The sequence below is a fragment of the Sus scrofa genome, chromosome X (genome assembly GCF_054392235.1).
Source record: "Sus scrofa isolate SSC_HxYL_T2T_F1_AM1 chromosome X, Sscrofa_HxYL_maternal_Yorkshire_Landrace_v2.0, whole genome shotgun sequence".
Classification (NCBI taxonomy): Eukaryota; Metazoa; Chordata; class Mammalia; order Artiodactyla; family Suidae; genus Sus; species Sus scrofa.
Genome location: NC_139401.1, coordinates 36483170 through 36506013, shown reverse-complemented (window position 1 = coordinate 36506013; position 22844 = coordinate 36483170). Strand labels below are relative to the sequence as shown.

Here is a 22844-nt window from a genome sequence, read left to right as displayed (position 1 = left end):
AAAAGAATTATGAGAGAATAGTATGACCCAGAACTAGGTACGCCACTGGATGAAATGGAGAAACTCCTTGGAAGACACAAACTACAGAAACTGACTCAAGAACTTGAAGTAGAACTAGAATATGTGAATAAATCTATAATAGGTGAAATGATTAAACCAGTAATTTTAAAACTTTGCACAATCAAAGCCCAGGCACAAATAATGTCGCTGGTGAACTGTATCAAATATTTAAAGAAGAATCAATACTATTCTTTGAAAACTCTTCTGAAAAATAGCAGAAGGAACATTTTCTAACAATTTCTACTTCTACGAGGTCAGTGTTACATCAGATGCAGACTAAGGCATCCCAAGGAAACTACAGACCAATATCCCTTATGAATATGGATAACAAAAATCTGGACTTGTCTTGTGCACTGCAGTTTGATAACTCATGCTATAAAACAAACTCGTTTGGGATAAAACAACAGAATGGGTAAAATTGCGTGTGTGTGAATAATTATTGATTCAATAATTGTTAGAGTAAATTTGTAGTGTGATTGGTTCAGTACTTTCATGCTGGTCTGATTGTGTTGTGTAAATGAAGGCGTCATTATTATTTTCCAGCTCCCCAGTGCAGCCATGTTTGAGTACCAGGATGTTAATGCAGGCTTTTTAGACTTCAGAGTGCATATGCATCACCTGGGATTGTGGTAAAATGTAGATTCTGACTCAATCGGTCTGGAGTTCAGCTTCAGATTTTGCATTTCTCACAAGTGCCCGAATGAGACGGATGCTTCTGGTACATAAACTACATTTGGGGTAGGAAGGAGCTCACACTGGCTTTCACTGACTGGGCTGTCTAAGTCCTGCCCCAAGGGACTCTAACATACTTGGTCTGGGACATGGCCTGAACATCAAGATTTTTTTAAAGCTCTACCTGTGATTCAAATGGCAGAAAATCCAAAATATCTCTGTGCTAAATAAAGCACATAGTGTTTTATAAATTAAAATTTTTTTTTATTATCAGGAGCCTTAACATGGTCCCTTTTGCCCATTTCTTGCCTTATTCCACATCTTGTCATGACAAACGTCCATATATATGGTGGGAATCAGAGTAAGCCCTTTATCCTTTTGCTCTTTTTCATCTTGGAAGAATGAGAAGTAGTTCAAGATGGAGAGAGAAGGGTGAGGTAAGCTGGATTTGGGAAGAATAAGCTAATTGTGTCTAGAGGGGGATACATAAGGAAGGTTGGTCGAGACAAGATGGCAGGATACCAAGGAAAGCTGTCACAGTAAAACTCACTTCCAAGCTTGGCTTGGGGCAACATAAAGAGAAATCTTCCTTCCTGAGTCCTGGCTGAGCCTGACAACCAGAGAAGCAACCACGGATCTTTTTTTTCCTTCTTAATATTCAAGGTGACATGGTTGGTGAAAATGGAAGACAGACTTCCAATGGCAAAGTATAGACATGCAGTCTTTCCTCCAAAGCATAAAGTAGAAGAAGGAACTTAGAAGTGACGGAAGGATGATGATAAAAAGTGATGTTGGTTGTGATGATGAAGGCCAGAAACACAGCTAACACACAATGTACTTCTGTGCCAGGCATTCTTCTAAAAGATTTCAAACATGAACTTATTTAATCTTCATAGGAACCTGTGGGAGTGGACCCTTTTCTTACCCTTATTTTAAACGTGAGGAAACCAAGGCATAGAGAAACTGAATACCTTACCTGGGTTTACCCAGGATGAGTAGCTAAACTGGTATGTGAAACCAGGCAAACTGAGATAAATGTGTATTGAAATGTATATATGAAATTTGTGTGTGTGTGTATGATCACACACACAGAGAGAGTAGAGGTCCTCAAAGCAGGCAGGGAAAGACATATATTGAACAGACCTAGTTTGACAAAGAAAAGTAAAGGGACAACTGAATTTTCTGATACTGAACTGGAAAGACCATAGATCATAATCCTTTTTTTCTTTTGGCTGCACCTGCAGCATATGGAAGCTCCTGGGCCAGGGATCGAACCAGTGCCATAGCAGTGATAATGCCAGGTCCTTAACCTGCTGTGCCACAAGAGCACTCCCATAAACCCTTTTTTTGGTTTGTTTGTTTATTTTCCTTTTTAGGGCCACACCTGCAGTATATGGAAGTTCCCAGGCTAGGGGTCGAATCAGAGCTGCAGCTGCCAGCCTACACCGCAGCCACAGCCATAGCAATGCCAGATCTGAACCATGTCTGCAACCTACGTGCAGCTTGCACCCACACTAGATCCTTAACCCACTGAGTAAGGCCAGGGATCGAACCCACAATCTCATGGACACTATGCAGGTTCGTAATCCACTGAGCCAGAGAGGGAACTCCATATAATAATTTTTAAAGAAAGTATTGAAGGGCAGTCCTCAGGAAATGTAGAAAGAAATAACTGCTTAGCTAAATGTGTATTTTACTGAGTATTTTAAAGCAATCTCAAGCCTTAAAGAGAATCAAGCTATGCATGTGTCTTTGAATACAGGATACAAGTCTACACATTTTCAACTTTCATCTTTGCAAACTGCACACAGCACAGAAGCAACAAAATGTTTTGAGTATTTTTTTTGCAAGATGTGGACAACCTTAGCGTTTACATGGGAAACTATTTCATCTGGTCAAAAAGAGAGTGAGAGAGGGCAAGAGTTTTTAAAGGGGAATAGGAAGGGGAAAAAGACATAGATAAGCATGTCTATGATTTCTCGGGGAAGTCTTTTTACTGCGAAATAATATCTTTCTCCCCATAGCCATGACAAAGTAATAGGCTGACATCTCTCCACATCCAGAAAGGAGAAACTAGAGGCCACACTGAGATTAGGAACAGGCTGATTTTGAGATAAGCTTTGAGGAGACACGGGTGGTCACAGAGCGGAATGACATAATGGTCTGGGTGGGGCCAGTAGCGCTCTGGATGTTCCAACACCTCATCCCATCTTCTGAATGCCCTGGGAGTGGGGCTGGCTGTGCCATCATCTCTCCACTCTCCTGGTGAGCTTATCCACTCCCAGGACGCCAACATCATCAAGAGGCTGATGTCTCCCAAGGGTCTATTTTCAAACCTGCCATCCCCCCTTGAAACTGAACCAAACTCAGGTCCACTCCCCCAAAGCACAGTGAAGCCAATCTGGCACCAGTTGTGGTGAAGGAAAGTACAGCAGTTACTGCAGGACAAGCAAGGAGAACCTGCAACTCAAGCTCAAAAGACCCAAACTCCCCAGTAGCAGTAAGGGAAGGATGTTTAAAGACAGCGTGAGGTAGAGGGTCTCTGGGGTACCGTGATCAGCTGGTATTTAACTCTCTGATTGGTTGATGGTAAAGAAACAGGATGATGTTTCTGGCATCTCAATCATCAACCTTCTATTTCCAACAGGTCTGGATTTTACATGTTTGTGGTCAGCATGGAGTTAGCTTTTTCCACCTAGTAGGGTTTTCATACCTGCCAAAAAACCCCTCAAGGATATGGCTCAGGATACTATCTAAAGTCCTCGAGGAGAAACTGAAGTTCCTTGACTTGGTTTTATGGATAAACAATTATTATTATTGTCTTGCAGATTTTTCTCCTTTGTTTCTGGATTTTCTTACTTTGCGGATTAAATTTGCTCTTTGGAATTCTGGGAAGGCCTGGGAGGCTAAATTTTTTCTACAAACAAGAAACGGGGGGGGGGGGGGGCGGTGCCCAGGGGGTTCTATTCCTGGGAAGGCCCCCCAGAATCTTGCTTCATTTCTACCTGAGCTTCAGATGCGGATTTTTGGCACCTGCAAGACATTTCTACTTGCATATCTAATAGGCATCTCAGATTTACATGACATGCCTTCCTCCATGCTTTCTGTCTCCCTGCTAATGTTCCCAGGTTAATTAATGGCAACACCTCCAACCCAGGCATTCAAGTCCCAAATTCTGGAACCTAGATTATTGTCTCCTATTTCCCATTCCTTACATCTGGCCCATAGGAAAATCTTGTCTCCTTGTCCAAGATCCATCTGCAATGTGTGCAGCTCTCTTCATTCCCTCAGCGACCACCACAGTTGAACCACCATTCTCTCTGGACCTGCTGCAATATCTCCTAACTTGTCTCCCAGTCTCAACTCTCCCTCACCCCTTACATTCTTCAAAGCAGCTGGAATCATTGACTTATGATTCAAGGAGATTTATTCCACCTTATATTCAGTATCATGAATTGTTTTTTTGGCCACACCCATGGCATGTGGAAGTTCCCCACTCAGGGATCAACACGTCACTGAAGTTTCAACCTATGCCTCAGGTGCAGCAATGCTAGATCCTTAACCTGCTGCACCACAAGGGAACTCGCCCAATATCACCAATGTGACCTTAACCTCGACTTTGTATTTTTCAGCCCTTCTCATGAGGTAATTTGAGGGGTTGTTTGGGGGTTTTTTTGGTACCATCTTACTTTAATGGAAGAAAGGGTCCAATGGAAAGAAAGAAAGAGATATTTGGATGCTTTGTGAGGGCACTATGCCCACCAGCATTATGACCTGGGAACTCACCCCCACGTGTACGGGAAAGTCAGCCTATGGCCGGGTGACCATTATCACGTTCTCTCAGGGTGAGCTTGACAAAGAGGGACTCTGCCATACCTGTCCTAGGACCCCCAGGCTGCTACCCAGAAGCAACAAAGGATAACGTTTGCATAATTCAATGAGCCAAACGTTTTCAGGGCAGGTTGAAAACACGCTTCATTTCATATCTTTTCCAATTCCATTCTTCACTTCTTCCTAAGAGGCAACCAATAGTATGAATTCTGTACTTCTGTTTGTTCTTTTTTTAAATATCATCCTACCCCGCACAAACACCCACATACATTAGGGCCTCAGATGAGCCAACCCCCCCCCCTCACCACTTTGCTCATAAGGAAAGGCTGTGTTGTGTTTTCCAGGGTCCCATGGAACACCTCCCCCCTCCATCTGTGGAGATCCTGAGCTGCACGTGGACAGGGCACGTGTCGGCGGAGAGACTCCTGGAGGCCCGTTTTAAGACTTAAAAGGTGAGACACTGGCACACACACAGCAACCAGAGACCTTTATTTACTGAAGAACCAGTAACTTTACGGGAAGAAATGGCAAAAGGGAACGAAGAAAGACCTGAGTGAACTTTGTCTGCAAGGGCAATATTGTGGGGGCCACGCGGGCATGGTGGCCTTGGACAGTCGCCCCGTGGCTCCGGGGAGGGCAGTCCAGGGTCAGTCCTTGTGGCTGTCACCCAGGGTGAGCTTGCCAAAGAGGTACTCGGCCATCTCCACCTCCGGGGCCCCCATCTGGCTCAGGGTGGTGACATGGTCCCCCAGCTCTTTGATGAACTCGACCTGCTGGTCCAGGTAGCGACTCTTGAGGAAGTGACAGAGCTGGGCGTCGCTCTTGTGGGTGGCCAGCCGGTGCAGGTCGAGCAGGCTCTGGTGGACGCGCTTCTCCAGGTGCAGGGCGCACTGCAGGGCCCGGAGGCCGCCCCCCCAGGCTTCCAGGTCGGGCTTCCTGATGTCGCGGAAGCAGAGGCGGCCCCCGCGCCGGTTCTGCAGGCTCATCAGCTCCTGGGCGCGCTCGCTGCGCTCGTGGGAGCGGCGCAGGAAGCAGCGGGCCAGGGGCTTCCCGGCCCCGTCCTCGCGGTCGAAGGAGAAGGCCATGAGCAGGTAGGCGTAGGAGGCGTGCAGCTCCAGGTTGGCGTGGCCGTTGAGGGCGGCCTCGCACTCGGGGTGGAAGTTCTGGCGCACCTGCGAGGGCGGCGTGATCACAAGGGCGGGCGGCGCGGGCCCCAAGGCCAAGGGGAAGGCGGCGCGGAAGCGGGGGCTGCGGGGCGGGCAGCGGCGGGGGCGCCGGCGGCGCCGGCCGCCTCGGAGCGTCCCCAGGGCGGGCGATGGGGAGGGCCGGGGCCGGTGGGCTCCGGGCCTGTTGGCGGGGGCCTGGGCGCCGGCTCTGGGATGGACCGGAAACCGCGTGGTTGTGCGGGGCGGGCGAGGTGGGCTTGGGGGACCGTTACAGGAAGTGGGTGGAAGGGCGAAGGGGCGGGGTCGACGGGGGCGGGGTCGAGGGGGCGGGGTCGAGGGGGCGGGGCATGACCCCTGGGGGGCAGGTTCCTTGGAAGCCTGGGCGAGGCAGGGCCGCTTTGACTGCCCATCTGGCGTCTAAGGAAGGTCTCATTATGCAGCAACATTTTCAATTTGTGAGACCTTTATCTTTTCCTCTTCTTTCCTTCTGTAGCAGCCTTTTCTTCTTTTATACATCCATTTTCTTCCCTTAATATTTTGAGAACGTGAATTTGACATTTTGGTAAAATTCTATTCTTTCTGTTTCCTGTATTACATCTGGGGTTCCCCTCCCGCCCCAGAAACAGTTCATTTTGTTCGTGATCTTCTCTTTTACTTTCCGCAACCTTTGGTAAATCCTTTCTTCGTTTAAATTTAGGGATAAAGGACTCCTTTGATTGGCCTTGATTAGGATGGATCTGCTCTAGAGTTGTGAGGTCCATTTCTCTAACAGTCTCCTTGCAATGGGAGCGAAGAGCGTGTCAGTTATTCAGCGCCCTTCTCCTTGAGGGCACCTGGCATGGAGCTTGCAGGTAGGCGAAGGATCTAAACTTTTGTCAGATTAAGATGGTATTTCTGACACTGAAGACAAATGTTTTTCCCTCTGAGGTAGCTATGCCCTGTTCTTTCCCTTCTGTTCAGGTCTGCAGTTTTCTTAATGTCATTCATTGTTTTTAGAGTGCAGTTTTGAAAGATTAATGATGGTCACATGTCACAGGTGCTTATGCCCAATATGAAGGATGAGAGAGGCAGGGCAGGTAAGACAGATGTGTTGTTCCCAGAGTAGCTTTTTATCTCACAGTTGACCTAGAACCCTCCATGGTGCTTTATTTTCAATTACTCTGTTCTGAGAATTTGAATGTGATGAGGTTTTGTTTTGCAGATATTACAAGTTCTCAGAATTAACCAATCTGAGAGCCTTTGCTTTTCCTGTCTCTCAAGTATTTCAGGTCTCTTCATGGCCACCTTTTCTAGTGTGCCTTTGTGTGTGTAAATAATTTTTATTCATCAATATGATTCTTTTTTTTAAATATATATAAATGAAAATAACCAGCCCGAATAGGCAATACTCTTATATAGTTTAAAAACTGTGGAGTTTTTCTCTATAGGTATTATTTGTTATAATCAGGTGGAGATAAAGGATGAAAATGATGAAATCGTACTAATGTTAAGAAGTATCAGGGAACCAGTATGAAGGAATTTTTAGTAACATATTCTTTAGTAGCACCTCTTTTCACGTAGACATAGAACATTGACCAAGATAGAGCATATTCTAGATCACAATGCATCTCAAGAAGTAAAAAATTATTCATATCATGAAAGATATGTTCTTTGATCACAATGAAATTGGATTGGAAATTAACATAAATATCTGAAAACACATACTTGGAAACTAATGATACATTTCTAAACAACCAAGTGTCAAAGAGGTCAAGAGGAAATTAGAAATTATTTGGAATTGAATGAAAAGAAAAAGTAGCATATCAACATTTGTAGAATATAGCAAAAGCACTGCTTGCATGTTAATTTATATCATTAAATGTCTATATTAGAAAGGAGAAAGCTTTGAAATCCCTTTTCTAACCTTCCACCTTAAAAGGTAGAAAAAGACCAAAATATATCCAGCGAACTAGAAGGAAAGATTTTTTAATGATATGAGCAGACAAGAGTAGAAAAGAAAACCTAACAACTACAAAAAATAGAACCAACAGATGAAATCAATGAAATGGAAGCTGGCTTTTTGAGAAAAGTAAACAAACAAAAAGATAAATCTCTATAGAGACTAATTAGGAAGAAAAAGAGAAGAAACAAATTACCACTGTCAGGAATATGAGTAAAGACATCACTATAGATATAAACTCATTCAAAGGATAATGAGACAAATTAATTGTAATATTTTTATATAATAAGAAATATATATTTAGAATTTCATCCTCAGCTCCTGGCTAAAGGTCCTGAACCTGGTAATTTTCTAAATGATAAGGGCCATACAAGTATTTTTTGTTAGAATATTTGGTTTTCCTCTCTCTAAGACCACACCAACACAACCCAGTTCCTAAAATAGCTCTGGAATTGTAAAGGTGAAAGGAGTATCTTTTATTATTCCTAACAAACTCCCTTATAGAACTGAGTGAATGATAATGAGGTGACTTTTGGGAAGCCCATAGGCCTGGAGTGTTGGTTGCCATGGGAACCAATCCTGTGACTAAGGTTGGAACATTCAGCCCTTCCTCCAGACTTCCAGAAGGTAGAGGGGCTAGAGGTTGAATTAATCACTAATGGCCAATGATTTAATCACTCATAATGAGACCTCTAAAAACCTAATGGAATGGGTTCAAGATAGCTTCCTGGTTGGTGTACACATGGAGGTGCTAGGAGCATGATGTAACTGTAAACAGATGGGTGAGAGGGTCCCTGAAGAAAAAGAACAAGGTATGGTTTTCTTGACATAAGAGAAGGCATTTTGGCCTAAGCTATTTTGTGATCTAAATCTGGTCTCAATGCTTGCCCTTTAACAGGTCTCAGTAATTAATGCTTTTAAGGGAACAAAGAAATGCAGGAACACTGAAAAAGGCTGTCAAAAAAAGTGCAGTGATAAAGCAGAGTCCTATTTCTTCTTCAAGGGATATATATAATAATGTATCTTTGAGTTCTACAGGAACAAAGGCCTCAAACCTAGGTCAAGGATGGAATGTTGACCCTCCTGACTTCAATGAATTAAGCTTGGACTCTGTTGCCCTTTATCCCAATTCTATGCTGAATTCTCTGCTTAAGCTCCTTCAGGAATATGCATGTTCCCTCCACTTAAAACTTCCCCAATATTGCTGTTTAGGGAGACACTGCTTTGGGAAAGTTCTTCAGTGTTCTCCTTACTTGTTCCAAGTGATAATAAACCCGTCCTTCTCATGATCTTTGGTGTGGTTGTGTCTGCTGGCTTGACACCTGTGAATAGGTGAACCCATTTTTCTGGTAACAAAACTAGAAGGGCATGAAAGCTCTATGCCACTTCCCCCTATACCTTGCTCTATGGTACTCTTCCATCTGTTTGATCCTGAGTTGTTTCCTTTTATAGTAAACTACTCTTGTTGTAAACAAACTCTTTTCCTGAGTTATGTATGCCATTATAGCAATTATCAAACCTAATGAGGTCACAGGAACTCCTGTTCCTGATAGTGAGAGCCTAAACTCACAATTGGTGCTTGAAGAGAGAGAGAGAGGGAGGTGTGTGTGGGTGTGTGGGTGTGTGTGTGTTGGCCAGCTGTTAGGTGGAGGAGCAGTCTTATAGGACTGAATCCTTCATCTGTGGGACGTGTTCCAACTCTAGTTAGGTTCCTGCTTGAATTTCGGAACATCCAGTTGGTGTCTGTGTAAACCAGCAGGGTCCTGTGGGGCTGCTGGGCACACATGCCTTTCTGTGTCCCCTGTTCCTTGTTTTTAAGGAATGAGCTTCAGCCTCCTTACCTTCCTTGAGTTCCAAAGGGGAGGTTCAAACAGTTGCTAATCAGGGAAGGGAGGAGATGCAGAGACCAGGGAGGAGCAGTCAAGCAACAATAGTACAGCCTTGCGGCAGGTTCCTGGTTCCTCTTCAAGGAATATACATAACAGTATCTTTGAGCCCTTCTGCAGAACTGAAACCCCCAACAATGGAAGGCGCTAACTACTTGATGGAGCATTCTTCACTCTAGAAAGAAGGAGGACCACCAGAACCAGCCCTGGGGCCGCTAAACACTAGCTTTGAAAAACAATGCAAGCTTTCCTCTACCCTAATCCTCATCTGTGGGTCCTATTTTCCACAGCCAAACTATAAACCACCTCCTAATCTCTTCCAAGGGGGGGCACAGTCTTTAAGGCATTAGCCTGCTATGGCCTCCTTTGCTGGCAAAGCAATAAAGCCATCTTTTTTTCTCCTTTACCCAAAATTCAGTCTCTGTGTTTCTATTTGGTTCCAGTGGACAGAGGCTAAGTTTTGGCAACATTTGTAAAGTTGGAGAATTGGTTGGTGCCGGGAAAAAACTACACATTTGATGTTAGAAGTTATAATAAGAACTTTATGCCAATAAATTCAACAGTGTAGGTGAAATTAAACAGCAGGTTAATTTGAGGTATGAACATAGATACAAATACCCTAAATAAAATTTTTACCAAAACAAATCCATAGCAACCATGTTCTATTTATGTACCTATGTTCATTGTAGAAGATATATAAACCCAGAATAGCCCTTATTTATTAAATAATTTGAATTTTTTTTTTCAGCTGCATGTGTGGCATATGAAAGGTCCAGGCCAGGGATCAAATCTGAGCCACCAAAGAGACAACGCCAGATCTTAACCCACTGCACCACAGTGGGAACTCATAACATGAATTTTTTTTCCTTTTTAGGGCCACACCTGTGGTATATGGAAGTTCCCAGGATAGGGGTCAAATCAGCCACAGCCACTGCAACACCAGATCCAAGTTGCATCAGTAACCTGTGCCACAACTTGCTACAATGCTTGATCTTTAATCCACTGAGTGAGGCCAGTGATCTAAAGCACATCTTCATGGATACTGGTCAGGTTCTTAACCTGATGAGCCACAATGGGAACTCCTCCTAATTTGAATTTTTAACCAAAATCTTCCCACAAAGAAAATCCAGGCCCAAATAGCTTTGCTGATGAATTCTTCTAAACATTTACTTAAGAAATAAGCATACTACACAAATTCTTTTAGGAAATTGGAAAGGATGGTATATTTCCCAACATCCTATGAAGTCAGCATTAGCATGATACCAAAACCAGGCAACACATTACAAGAAAATTGCAGACCAGTATCCTTCATGAATGTAGGTACAACTATTCTTAACAATTCACATGAAAATTGAATCCAATAATATACAAAGTAACTGTGTATTATAGCCAGGTGGAGTTCATCCCAGGAATGCTAGACTAGTTCATCATTCGAAAATCAATTGGTATAATTCATCATATTAACAAACTAAACAAGAGGAATTATATAAAAGCATCTCAATAGATTCATAAAAACCATTTAGCAAATTCAAATAGGTATTCTTGATTTTTAAAAGAAATATTACCAAATTAGGGATTGGGTAGGGAAATTTCTCAACTTGATATTGGGCTTCTGTGGAAGATCTACAACTCACATCATACTTGATGATGTAAGACTGAATGATTTCCACCCTGAGGTCAGCAACAATACAAGGATGTTCATTCTTATCACCTCTAATGAACATTGAGCTGGGCATTCTAGCTTACAATATAAGGCAAGCAAAGTAAATAAAAGGCACACAGATGAGGAATGTAAAACTGTCTCTACTTGCAGAGAATATAATTGTCGATATAGAAAACCTTGAAGCATGTACAAAGAAACTACTGGAAGAAATAAATGAGTTTAAAAAGGTCTCAATATATAAGGCCAATATAAAAAATCCATCTTATTTCTATATATTAGAAAGTTACCATTGAAAAGGGGAAAAAAATACCATTTAATCCCACTGTCGCTCTGTGGCAATGAACCTGACTAGTATACATGAGCATGTGGGTTCAATCCCTGGCCTTGCTCAGTAGGTCAAGAATCTGGCATTGCTGTGAGCTATGGTGTAGATCATAGATGTGGCTCAGATCCTGCATTGCTGTGAGTGTGGCATAGGCTGGCAGCAACAGCTCTGATTTGACCCCTAGCCTGGGAACTTTCACATGCCACACAAGTGGCCCTAAAAAAGCAAAAAACAAAACAAAACAAAACAAAACAAAAAACTCATAAAAAGCTATATACAATACTTAGTTATAAATTTTATAAAATGTGTGTGGTTTTATATATTTAAAACTATAAAACGATGATGATAAAAATCAAAGACCACCTAAACAAAAGGATAGATATACTATGTTCATAGATTATGAAACTCAATATTGTCGTGTCAGTTTTCCCCCAAACTGATCTATATATTCAACATAATTACAATAAAAATCCAAGCAGGGCTTTTTGTAGAAGTAGATAAGCTGACAAACTAATATACAATGGCAAAGAAAACCAAATATTCAAAGACTCACACTGTATGATTTCAAGTATTACAATAAAACTTGTGTATTAAAAACAATGTTGTACTAAAAAAAATTTTATGTAGATGAATGGAACTGAAATATAGATGAACAGAAATGAATCCACATCTGTGTAGTCAATTAAACTTTGAAAAGGAAAAGTCCATTCAATAAGGAAAGATATTGTTTTAAGCAAATGATGTTGGAACAAGTCAACATCTATCTGCAAAATATGTAAATGAAAAAACTTAATTCATTTCTTTCAGAACATAAAAATTAACTCAGTCTGGATCTTATAGCTACATGTAAAAATGAAACTATAAAAATTCTCAAGAATCCATAGGAGGCAATTTTTGAGACCTGGGGTGAGACAAAAATTTCTTAGCTCTAAAACATGATCCATAAAAAATTACAAATGAATTTCATCAAAATCAATAACTTGTATTATTAGAAAAGTACCATTTGGAGAATGAAAAGACAGTGCACAGGTTGGAAGAACATGTTTACAAATCACATATCTGATAATGAACTTGTACCTAGAATACATAAAGAACTCTCAATAATAAGAAAAAAGGAGAGAAAAAGTGAGTGAAAACTTTGAACACACATTTTACCAAAAAGTGAGATATATGGATGACAAATAAGCATATGAAAATATGCTCACAATCATTAGTCAGTAGAGAATTTCACATTAAAACCACAATGAGCCATCACTGTACAACTGTTAGGCTGTCTAAACTTGAGGCACTAACAATAAGGATGCAGACCACCTGGAACTTTCATTTAATGCTGATGGGAGTGAAGAGTGGGGCAGTCACATTGGCTTATAGTTTGTCAGTTTCCTATAAATGGTGACATACAGTTACTACATGACACAGCAGTTTTATTCCTAGGTATTTATTCATGTGAGGTGAAAACATATATTCACTTTAAAACTTCTCTACTGATGTTTACAGTTCCTTTTTTGTCATTGCCAAAACCTGTCAAAAGCAAATATCCTTCAACTAATGAGTGGAGATACAAACTATGTTATATCTATATCATGGAATTCTACCCGATGATAAAAACGAATGAATTACTGACTTAGAAAACAATGTGGATGAGTATACTGCATAATGCTAATGAAAGAAGTCACATTAAAAAGGCTACATACTCTATGAGGTACCATTTCACACCAGTCAGAATGACCAGCATTAATAAGCCCACAAATAACACATGCTGGAGAGGGTGTGGAGAAAAGGGAACCCTCCTACTGTTGGTGGGAATGTAAACTGGTACAACCACTATGGAAAACAGCATGGAGGTACCTCAGAAAACTAAATATAGAACTACCACATGACCCAGCTATCCCACTCCTGGGCATATAGCTGGACAAAACTGTCCTTGAAAAAGACACATGCACCCATATGTTCACTGAAGCACTATTCACAACAGCCAAAACATGGAAACAACCTAAATGTCCATCGACAGAAGAATGGATTACAAAGATGTGCTATACAGACACAATGGAATACTACTCAGTCATAAAAAAGATCGAAATAATGCCATATGCAGCAACATGGGTGGAACTAGAGACTCTATACTAGGTGAAGTAAGTCAGAAAGAGAAAGCCAAACACCATATGATATCACTTATATCTGGAATCTAACATATGGCACAAATGAATCTTTCCAGAGAAAAGAAACTCATGGATTTGGAGAACAGACATATGGTTGCCAAGGGGGAGGGGGAAGGAGTGGGATGGACTGGGAATCTGGGGTTAATAGATGCAAACTCTTGCCTTTGGAATAGATAAGCAATGAGATCCTGCCAGATAGCACTGGCAACTGTATCTAGTCACTGGTAATGGAGCATAATGGAGGATAACGTGAGAAAAAGAATGTTTATATATGTATGTTTGACTGGGTCACTTTGCTATACAGTAGAAAACTGACAGAACATTGTAAACCAACTATAATGGAAAAAATAAACATCATTTAAAACTGGGAAAAAAACCCACAAAGGCCTAAATATTTTGTTTATATATATATGACATTCTGAAAAAGGCAAAACTTTTATAGACAAAATAGGTAAGCTTTCTGAAGGCAGAAGAGAGGTTTACTACCAGGGAACACAAGATGGGGATTTGGGGGAGTAATGAAACTCTTTTATATCTTGATTGTGGTGGTGCCTAACAAAACTGTATGTTTTTGTCAAAATTCTCGGAATTGGACATCAAAAAGCATGAATTTTGTTGTATGCAAATTATAGCTTAATTTAAAAATTCAACTAAATCAGGGACAGAAGAGAAGAAACTAGGAGTTGAGCCAGGGAAATACAACAGCAGACATGTACACAAACATACACATATACGCATACTCACATATATAACCTAAAAGCACTTACAAAGAAATAGTCAACTCAGTACACATTCATGCAGAGTCACACAGATCTAGGAGAAACCACAGTGAGTGATGGCTTGAAGCCAGAACTTCATTCCCTGCTCAGGAATCGAACCTGGGGAGCCTGAGGGAAAACTAGAATCCTAGCCACTAGACCCCCTGGGGCTAGAGGTTAAAAGCAGAACTGCCAGGATTCCTGCCCCCTCCTCCCCCATTGAAAGCAAGAATGTTTCAAGGAGGCAAAGAGTGTAGAAACAGGTGCAAAGTTTATTATTAGAGACACAGGACAACATGTGGGAGAGCACACCTTTTAGAAGCAAAGCAGCACACTCAGAGAGGAGTGTGGACACCCCTGCTGGGGGGGGGGGTTAAGTCACTTATATAGGGGCAGTTCTTCCAGGTCTTTGTTTTCCTTCGGGCCAATTATCTGGCTTTGTTTCTCACACCTGACTGAACCCAGGGCCCTCCCAGATATGCTTGTGCATCTTGTGGTGGAGATGGATTCCAGAGCAAGGGCCTATGGGAAGCTTACCAGGACTTATTATGGCCTGGTGCGCCCTCCCTTTCCGACCCGACCCTGCGGAGTATTTCTGCACGTGTGGAGTTGGGGGTCTCCCTGGCCCTGAAGGTAGGAAGTATGTGACCTCTTGCTCTTTTGCCCAAGCAGGGCTCAGCCCCTCTCTGCCCCTGCCATTACCGTTGTTTCAAGCGTCCACAGAAGACAAAGTCCAGTTATTTACCCTATTCCTGTTGTTATTTCTATCTTGAAGTATAAGCAAGTGGCTGATTAGAAATGTCTATCCTGGAGCTTACCTATCTCCTGCCTCACTATGAGTGGCAGAGTGATCCATACATGCCCTAGGAAGACAGTAAGCCAATGCTAAGTACTTCCTGCAGCAAAAATAGTAACTGGGCTGAGAACTATTGATAGCATAGCTTAAATTTTCCCTAGTTTCTATGTAAAAGTATTATGTGATATACACTAAAAGGTCTAACATATTTCACATCAAAATATGGATTAAGAATAATTTCAGGGGAGTTACCATTGTGGCTCAGTGGTAACAAACCCAGCTAGTATCCATGAGGACACGAGTTTGATCCCTGGCTCCGCTCAGTGGGTTAAGGATCTGGCCTTGCTCAGTGGATTAAGGATCTAGCATGGTGTAGGTCTCGGCTTGGATCTGGCGTTGCTTTGGTTGTGACGTAGGCCGGCAGCTGTAGCTCTGATTCAACCCCTAGCCTGGAAACTTCCATATGTCATGGGTGCAGCCCTAAAAAAAGGCAGAAAAAAAAAAAAAAACCTTTCCGGATTTATTTCTACTTTTTAAAATCATACATGATGGCCCCTTGAAAGTGACGTAAATAGAACGTATTAACTACGGTTTTAAAAAAAAAGAAGCAGTTGACTGCTACATTTTTTTGGCTACATCTGTGACACGAGGAAGTTGTTAGACCAGGGATTGAACCTGTACCATGGTTGTAACCAGAGTCACAGCACTTAATGCACAGAGCCAAGAGGGAACTCCTACCTAGTTTTTATTTTAATGACTTTTGTGTAGTCTTTCTGGCCTTATCCAAATTATAGTTATGGAATGATATGGGAATTTGATGACTGATTTCCCTTTTGAGAAGGAGATTATACTATTTGTATGTTTATGTTTTACCCTTCCTGTACAACAAAAATAAATTAACTTTTCTTCTACATAGGGAAAAATTCTGTAGCATAATAGAAAACCTGAAAACAATTAAATAAATGGTGCCTGCAGTATTCTGTGAAATTTTGGAGTGTCATAGGGGTTAAAACCAAATTAATCTAAAGGAAAACTCTATATATATATATTATTTTCATTTGCATGAGATTCTTGACTATATAAATATGATTTAAGGGAAATCTTTTTCTATGGAGAATATGTAGAGCATTTTCGAGAACAGCCTTGTATAAAGAACACTACATAGGAGACAAGGAGCCATACAAAATTTACAGACAAACTGTACCCTAAGGAGACTGAAGATCTGAAAAGTCCATTTGGTGCCTCTAAACATATTTTGGATGAGGAGAACTAAAGTCATTCCTACCACTTGGCAGACACTGAGCTGTATGTAAATTTTATATCTTTTGAACCTTGTAAACTTTATCTCTTTTGAACTTTAGAACAGCAAATCTAGGCGTTCCCGTCATGGTGCAGTGGTTAATGCATCCAACTAGAAACCATGAGGTTGCGGGTTTGATCCCTGGCCTTGCTCAGTGGGTTAAGGATCCAGTGTTGTCATGAGCTGTGGTGTAGGTTGCAGAAGCGGCTTGGATCCCGTGTTGTTGTGGCTCTGGTGTAGGCCGGCAGCTACAGCTCCGATTAGACCCCTAGCCTGGGAACCTCCATATGCTGTGGGAGCAGCCCCAGAAATGGCAAAAAGACAAAAAGACAAAAAAAAAAAAAAAAGACAAAAAAAAAAAAAAAAAAAAGGAACAGCAAATCTAAAATGGCACCATGTATACACGTAAATCTGGTAATTTTCAACTGTCCCATTTCCCAAATAAAGAAACCAAGATCCAGCTATGTAAATAAATGGCCTCAAGTCATACAGGCAGTGACAGAACTATGCAGTGAATCCAAGTCTACCTGATACAAAGTTACTGTCACTGAAAGATACAATTTCTCAAGGGGGTGTCTAGTTATTAGACCTAAGAAGGTATAGTATAGCACTGCCGACTAGAAATATAATATTAGCCACAAGTATAGGCCATATATGTCATTTTAAATTTTTTTAGTACCTACGTTGTAAAAGGTAAAGAGAAATAGGTGAAATTAATTTTAATTATAGATTTTATATGATGCTATATATGCAAAAATTTAAATTTCAATAAGTATTTAATATAAAAAATTAACAATATATCTTACAAGCACCTTTTGAGCCAAGTCTTTGAAATCCAATGTATATTTTACAAGTACAGCACATTGTAGTTGGACTAGTTACTTTTCTTTTCTTTTTTTTTTTTTTTGGTTTTCAGGGCCGCACCCGCTGCATGTGGAGGTTCCCAGGCTAGGTAGGGGTCGAATCGGAGCTGCAGCTGCCAGCCTACACCACAGCCACAGCAACGCGGGATCCGAGCTGCGTCTGTGACCTACACCACAGCTCACGGCAACGTCAGATCCTTCACCCACTGAGAGAGGGCAGGGATCGAACCTGGTCCTCATAGATACTAGTTGCATTCATTACCACCAAACCACGACGGGAACTGCTGATTAGTAACTTTTCAAAGACTCAATTGCCACATATGGAGAGTGCTTATTATATTGGAGATGGCACTTCTAGAGGAGAACATGGCTCAGAGAGCACCTTCAAATTGGGTTGGAGGAGACAAGCTGATGTGAGGACTGATAAAGAAGCGTGTATCAACTCCAAGGGACTACTCCCTGTTATATATTGAAATGGTATTGAAATGGCACCTGCAATTCAACAGAGTCCCTCACGAGGTAGCGTCCTGATGTCTGCCACATGACCCCCAAAGGTTAGTTCTAGAGGTGCAACTTCAGGCATGGATCTTGCCAGTGAAGAGGTTTGTCTCCACATGGAGCGCCTGCCTGTACGAGGCGGCGTTAGGAAAGGAGCCCCCAGGGCTTGGGAGCATCCCCAGCTTCCTCGGACAACACCCAGAATGAGATTCCCAGACCCGGGCAGAGGGCACTCTTGTCCTTCCTCTGGCTGTCCGCTCAGCAGCCTCCAAGCCATGGGCACAGTGGGAAATGTCTAAATGAAGACACCCACAGGGCCAAGCATTTTAGAGTAAAAAGAGATGCTCTAATCTCAGTTTCAATGTCGCATGCAGCCTAGAGACACATGGTCATCCAGCTGTGTGAAGACTTCTGTTATTGGGGAAATAGTCTTGCCCATGTCAGCTGATTCCATAGGTGGGCTGTCCTACTCCTCTTTACATTGTCTCTGCATCTGCCTCCCTAAAGCTGCCTCCACTGGTCTCTGTTCTGCCAAATGGAGCAAAAGACCCTCACCAGGACTCATTTCCAATTTTCCAAACCTCATTTCAAGAATGACAAGAGTGCTCATATGTCAGTGTCACTTTGGTGGCCCACACTGCCTGCTGGACTTCCCTTATTTACTCAAGTCTGCATTAGAATCAGAACCTTAGAAATGCAGAGACTTTCCAAATGATGTTGGAGGTTTCAGAATATCCTGGCAGTTCTTTGTTGATTGATCTGGACATGACACTCCCATTAATTTATACTAAGATTCCATTAGTTTTTCCAATGGCTCAGTTAACACTGTCCATTCATATTAAGGCACAAACTCCCCTGGGTGTTTCACATTGATTGCCATCATGCTGGTTCTCTTCCACCCAGTATAGTAATTCATCTTTGGAATTTAAGGCCAGGCAGTTGTTTGCCTGGTAGGTTTCACCTTGTTGCCTTCACCTCATCATTTTCTCCCAGCAGGTTCCGTAATACCTGGTTTTCCATTATCTGAGTTCTACTGGAGCCTACTTTTCTGCAGAGAAATGTTAAACGAAGCAGGTCTGAGCCTCTTATCCTCAGAAGGGATACCAATTTGCAAACTTGTCACATTGTCCCTAGGCTGATGTCTGGGAACTTGGGTTTCAGTAGGGTTCTTTTTTCTTTTCTTGCCAGATACTGGGATGTATTAGAAGATTATTGCAATGAAGACAGTGTGGTATTGGTGTTGGGATAGGATACTGAGGTGCTGAAAGAAATGACTCCTCCTTAGGATGGTACAATTGGTGCTGGGGTAATGGGTTATTCATCTGCAAACAAGTGAATTGTCTCTCTACCTTGCACCCTACAGCAGAAATAAACATATACAGACTACTATATATAAAATAGATAAGTAACAAGGATCTACTGTACAGCATGGGCAAATCTACCCAATGCTCTGTAATAACCTCTTTGGGAAAAAGGATCTAAAAAATAATGTATGTATGTATACCTGAATCTTTTTGCTATATACCTGAAAATAACACAATACTGTAAGTCAACTATCCTCCAATAAAATTATAATAAAAAAAGATTCTATGCGGGTCAATGACTGAACGGGAAAGGTAGAGCTTTTAAACTTTTAGAAGACAATGTACGATGCCATTGTTATGACTGCGCAGTAGGACAGTGAAGCTTGGTTCACCAAACACATGTCACAAAAAAATGATAAGTTCAACCATATTAAAGTTAATAGTGGCTGTTTATTGAATGATACCTTAAAGATAGTGATCAGATAATCTACAAATGAAAGAAGATATTTCCCGTACCTCTCACCTATAAAGGATGGTTTACAGAATAAAGAATCTCAAAAAGCAGTATGATAAAGACATAAACAACCTGGTAGAAAATTAGGCAAATGAAAGGAATTGTACGTGTTCCTTAGGGAGGTGCTCTGAGACTTGAGTCCCTATAAGCTGGCTTCTCTGTCCTTTTGACATGGCTTTGAGGCTTATTAATGCTCCAGTTCCATGTTCTAAGGTCATTTGTACTTTGCCTTTCTTGGCCCTAGAATCAGCCATTTCTCCAAGGAGCCCGGATTCCTTTTAGGGAAGAGGAGTAAAGGGGAACCAAGACCGGCGTGCTAAGTGTAATTATGACTACTGTGGTGTCACTCCTCCCATGCCCTCTCTGCGGACAGGGAATATTTGTATACACACATACATGCACAGACATGCACACCTACACATTGCTATTTATGTTTATTTCCACACCCACCTACAGTGCTGAAAACCATTGCATTCATACCAACACCTCCGTTTCTAATCCATCAGCACAAAGCTCAATCTCATTTTTTCCGTGGACCTCAATATTTTCAATACAGTCATTTATTTGATCAAGTCCCTTATATGCACTGAGCTCCCTTTGCCACTGCGCCACCTTCCTCACAGCAATGACTTCCTGATCCCATGTGGACCTCCTGTTTGTCCTACCTGGTCCCCGACAGCCTCAACCAGACCACCCTCATGACTGGGCTCCTTATTCACCCCTCTCAGGCTCTAGCACCAATGCCAGGCCTTCCCCTCTGCAGTTGCTCAGGTTAGCCTACTCAGGGCCCCATGGCTTTCTTTATCCTGTGCAAATGCCTGTCCTGCTTGTTTCCACCTAATGGCTTTATGACTGAATTGTTCTGCAAAAGAAGGGCTGGGGAACAAAAGAGCTCCCTCTAGATCTTTATAGTTTCATTTTAATAATTCTCTCTTCATTCTCTGAAAATATGGTATGATTGAAGGAGGGGAGGGGCAGGGGAATGGGCCAAATACGTGAAGGAGATTAAGAGGTACAAGCCTCCAGATATAACATAAATAAGTTACAGGGAATAAGTACATATAGGGAATATTATTGACATGCAGTCCATGATATTCTAATAACTTTGTATGGTGTCCGATGGTAACTAGAATTATTATGGTGATTTTTTCATAATGTACAAAAATAGCAAGTCTACTCCTGAAACACACACACATATATATTTTTTTGTCTTTTTAGGGCAGCACCCACGGCATACGGAGTATACCCCAGCTAGGGGTTGAATCGGAGCTGTAGCCGCTGGCCTATACCACAGCCACGGCAATGCCAGATCTGAGTTGTGTCTGCAACCTACACCATAGCTCACTGGCAACGTTGGATCCTTAACCCACTGAGTGAGACCAGGGATCGAATCCGCGTCCTCGTGGATACTATTTGGGTTCGTTAACCACTGAGCCATGATGGGAACTCCTGAAACTCATATATTGTAATGTCAAGTACTACTCAATAAAAAAGAATTTTACTTATAACAAACCATCTTTTACTAAATAAGTCTTTATAGTCTCATATAAATATCTTCTTGATTAGTAAAATATATAATGTTGACATAAATGACAGTTTTTATTTTTGAAGAAAGTGGTTGAAAAACATCCCTAGGAGCAAGAAAGCTAATTGTTGGTGATTTCATCTACAACTGAAAGTAGTAAAGGTGAATTTTAACAAAGGTGATTTTCCCTTTTAAGAAGGCAGTATGTAAAGTCCAAATTGGAAAGTTTTAAAATTAAATAGAGAAAGCTAGTCACTAAAATGTGTAACTTCCATATGAATAAATGTAATTGTATCTTGACTCTGTGACTGCAATACTTTAGTTGCTCATGAGGGGTTGTTCTCCACTATATTTGGGGGTGGCAAAATTCTGCTCCCCTTCATTATTAAATAATCAGCTCTTTTTCATGTGGTTGCATATGCTTAAACATAATTTTTGGGTATTTTTGTGTTCAAGGTGTTAAAATCCATTACTGCCAGCATCTTTTTTGATGCCCAAATGGCCCCACGTTTGGCCACTTGGGAGGCCCTTCAAATTGGTTATTACATGTTTATTTTTTTAAAAATGTGAAATAATTTTAGACTTGCAGAAAAGTCACAAACATTAGCACAGTTTCTGTGTCTCCTTCACCACACTTTTATTTTTTTTTTATTTTTTATTTTTTGTTGTTGTTGTTGTTGCTATTTCTTGGGCCACTCCTGCGGCATATGGAGGTTCCCAGGCTAGGGGTTGAATCGGAGCTGTAGCCACCGGCCTACGCCAGAGCCACAGCAACGTGGGATCCGAGCCACATCTGCAACCTACACCCCAGCTCACGGCAACGCCGGATTGTTAACCCACTGAGCAAGCGCAGGGACCGAACCCGCAACCTCATGGTTCCTAGTCGGATTTGTTAACCACTGCGCCACGACGGGAACTCCCACCACACTTTTAATGTTAACAACTTTTATAACCATAATGCAAATGATCAAAATTAGAACATTAACAATGATAAAGTACGATGAACTACATCACAGATCTTATTTGATGGCATTGAAATTGTCATGTCTCCTTATTATAGGACAGTTCCTTAGTCTTTCCTCGCCCTTCATGATATAGACACTTTTAAAAGTACTGGTCAGTCTATAGAATATTACTCCATCTGGATGTGTCTGATGTTTTCCCGTGATTAGAGTGAGCTTATGCATTTTTGGCAAGAATAACAAACAAATAATTTGTCTGCAGTGCATCACATCATGGATTCATGATGCTGAAGTGTCTTACGAGGTGTTGTTAAACTTGATCACTTGTTTAGCTGATGCAGAGGGTTCAGAGCAGGCCTCCCTAAGACACACCACTTTGGCATGTGAATTATTTTCAGCTGCAGGCAATCTAGACCCTATGGGCTCAAGACAAACTTTTACCCATACCTCAAAGGATTTAAATTGGGGGTCTTGCCATAATAACAGTGAGTACTAGAAATAACGTTTTATGACCTATTTGTGTGGTAGGACCATCAACTAATTACTAAACATCTGCTCTTCTTACGGTCCTGTGACTTACCCTCCTCCCCCCTGAAACTCCGTACCCTAATCCCATTCCTTAC

General features: G+C 41.6%; 2 protein-coding genes across 7 annotated transcripts in view; both read right to left on the bottom strand.

The window, feature by feature from the left end:
• Positions 1-22844, bottom strand: part of PRRG1 (proline rich and Gla domain 1) — an 880589-nt gene that overhangs the window by 349712 nt on the left and 508033 nt on the right. The gene's annotated exons all lie outside the window — the stretch shown is intronic.
• LOC102167173 (uncharacterized) lies at positions 5034-18193 on the bottom strand. The gene is made up of 2 exons (XM_085006964.1): positions 17935-18193; positions 5034-6139 (listed from the first exon to the last, which is right to left on the bottom strand). Exons 1-2 carry the CDS (start codon positions 18191-18193, stop codon positions 5211-5213), a joined length of 1188 nt encoding a protein of 395 aa, XP_084863090.1. The 3' UTR covers positions 5034-5210.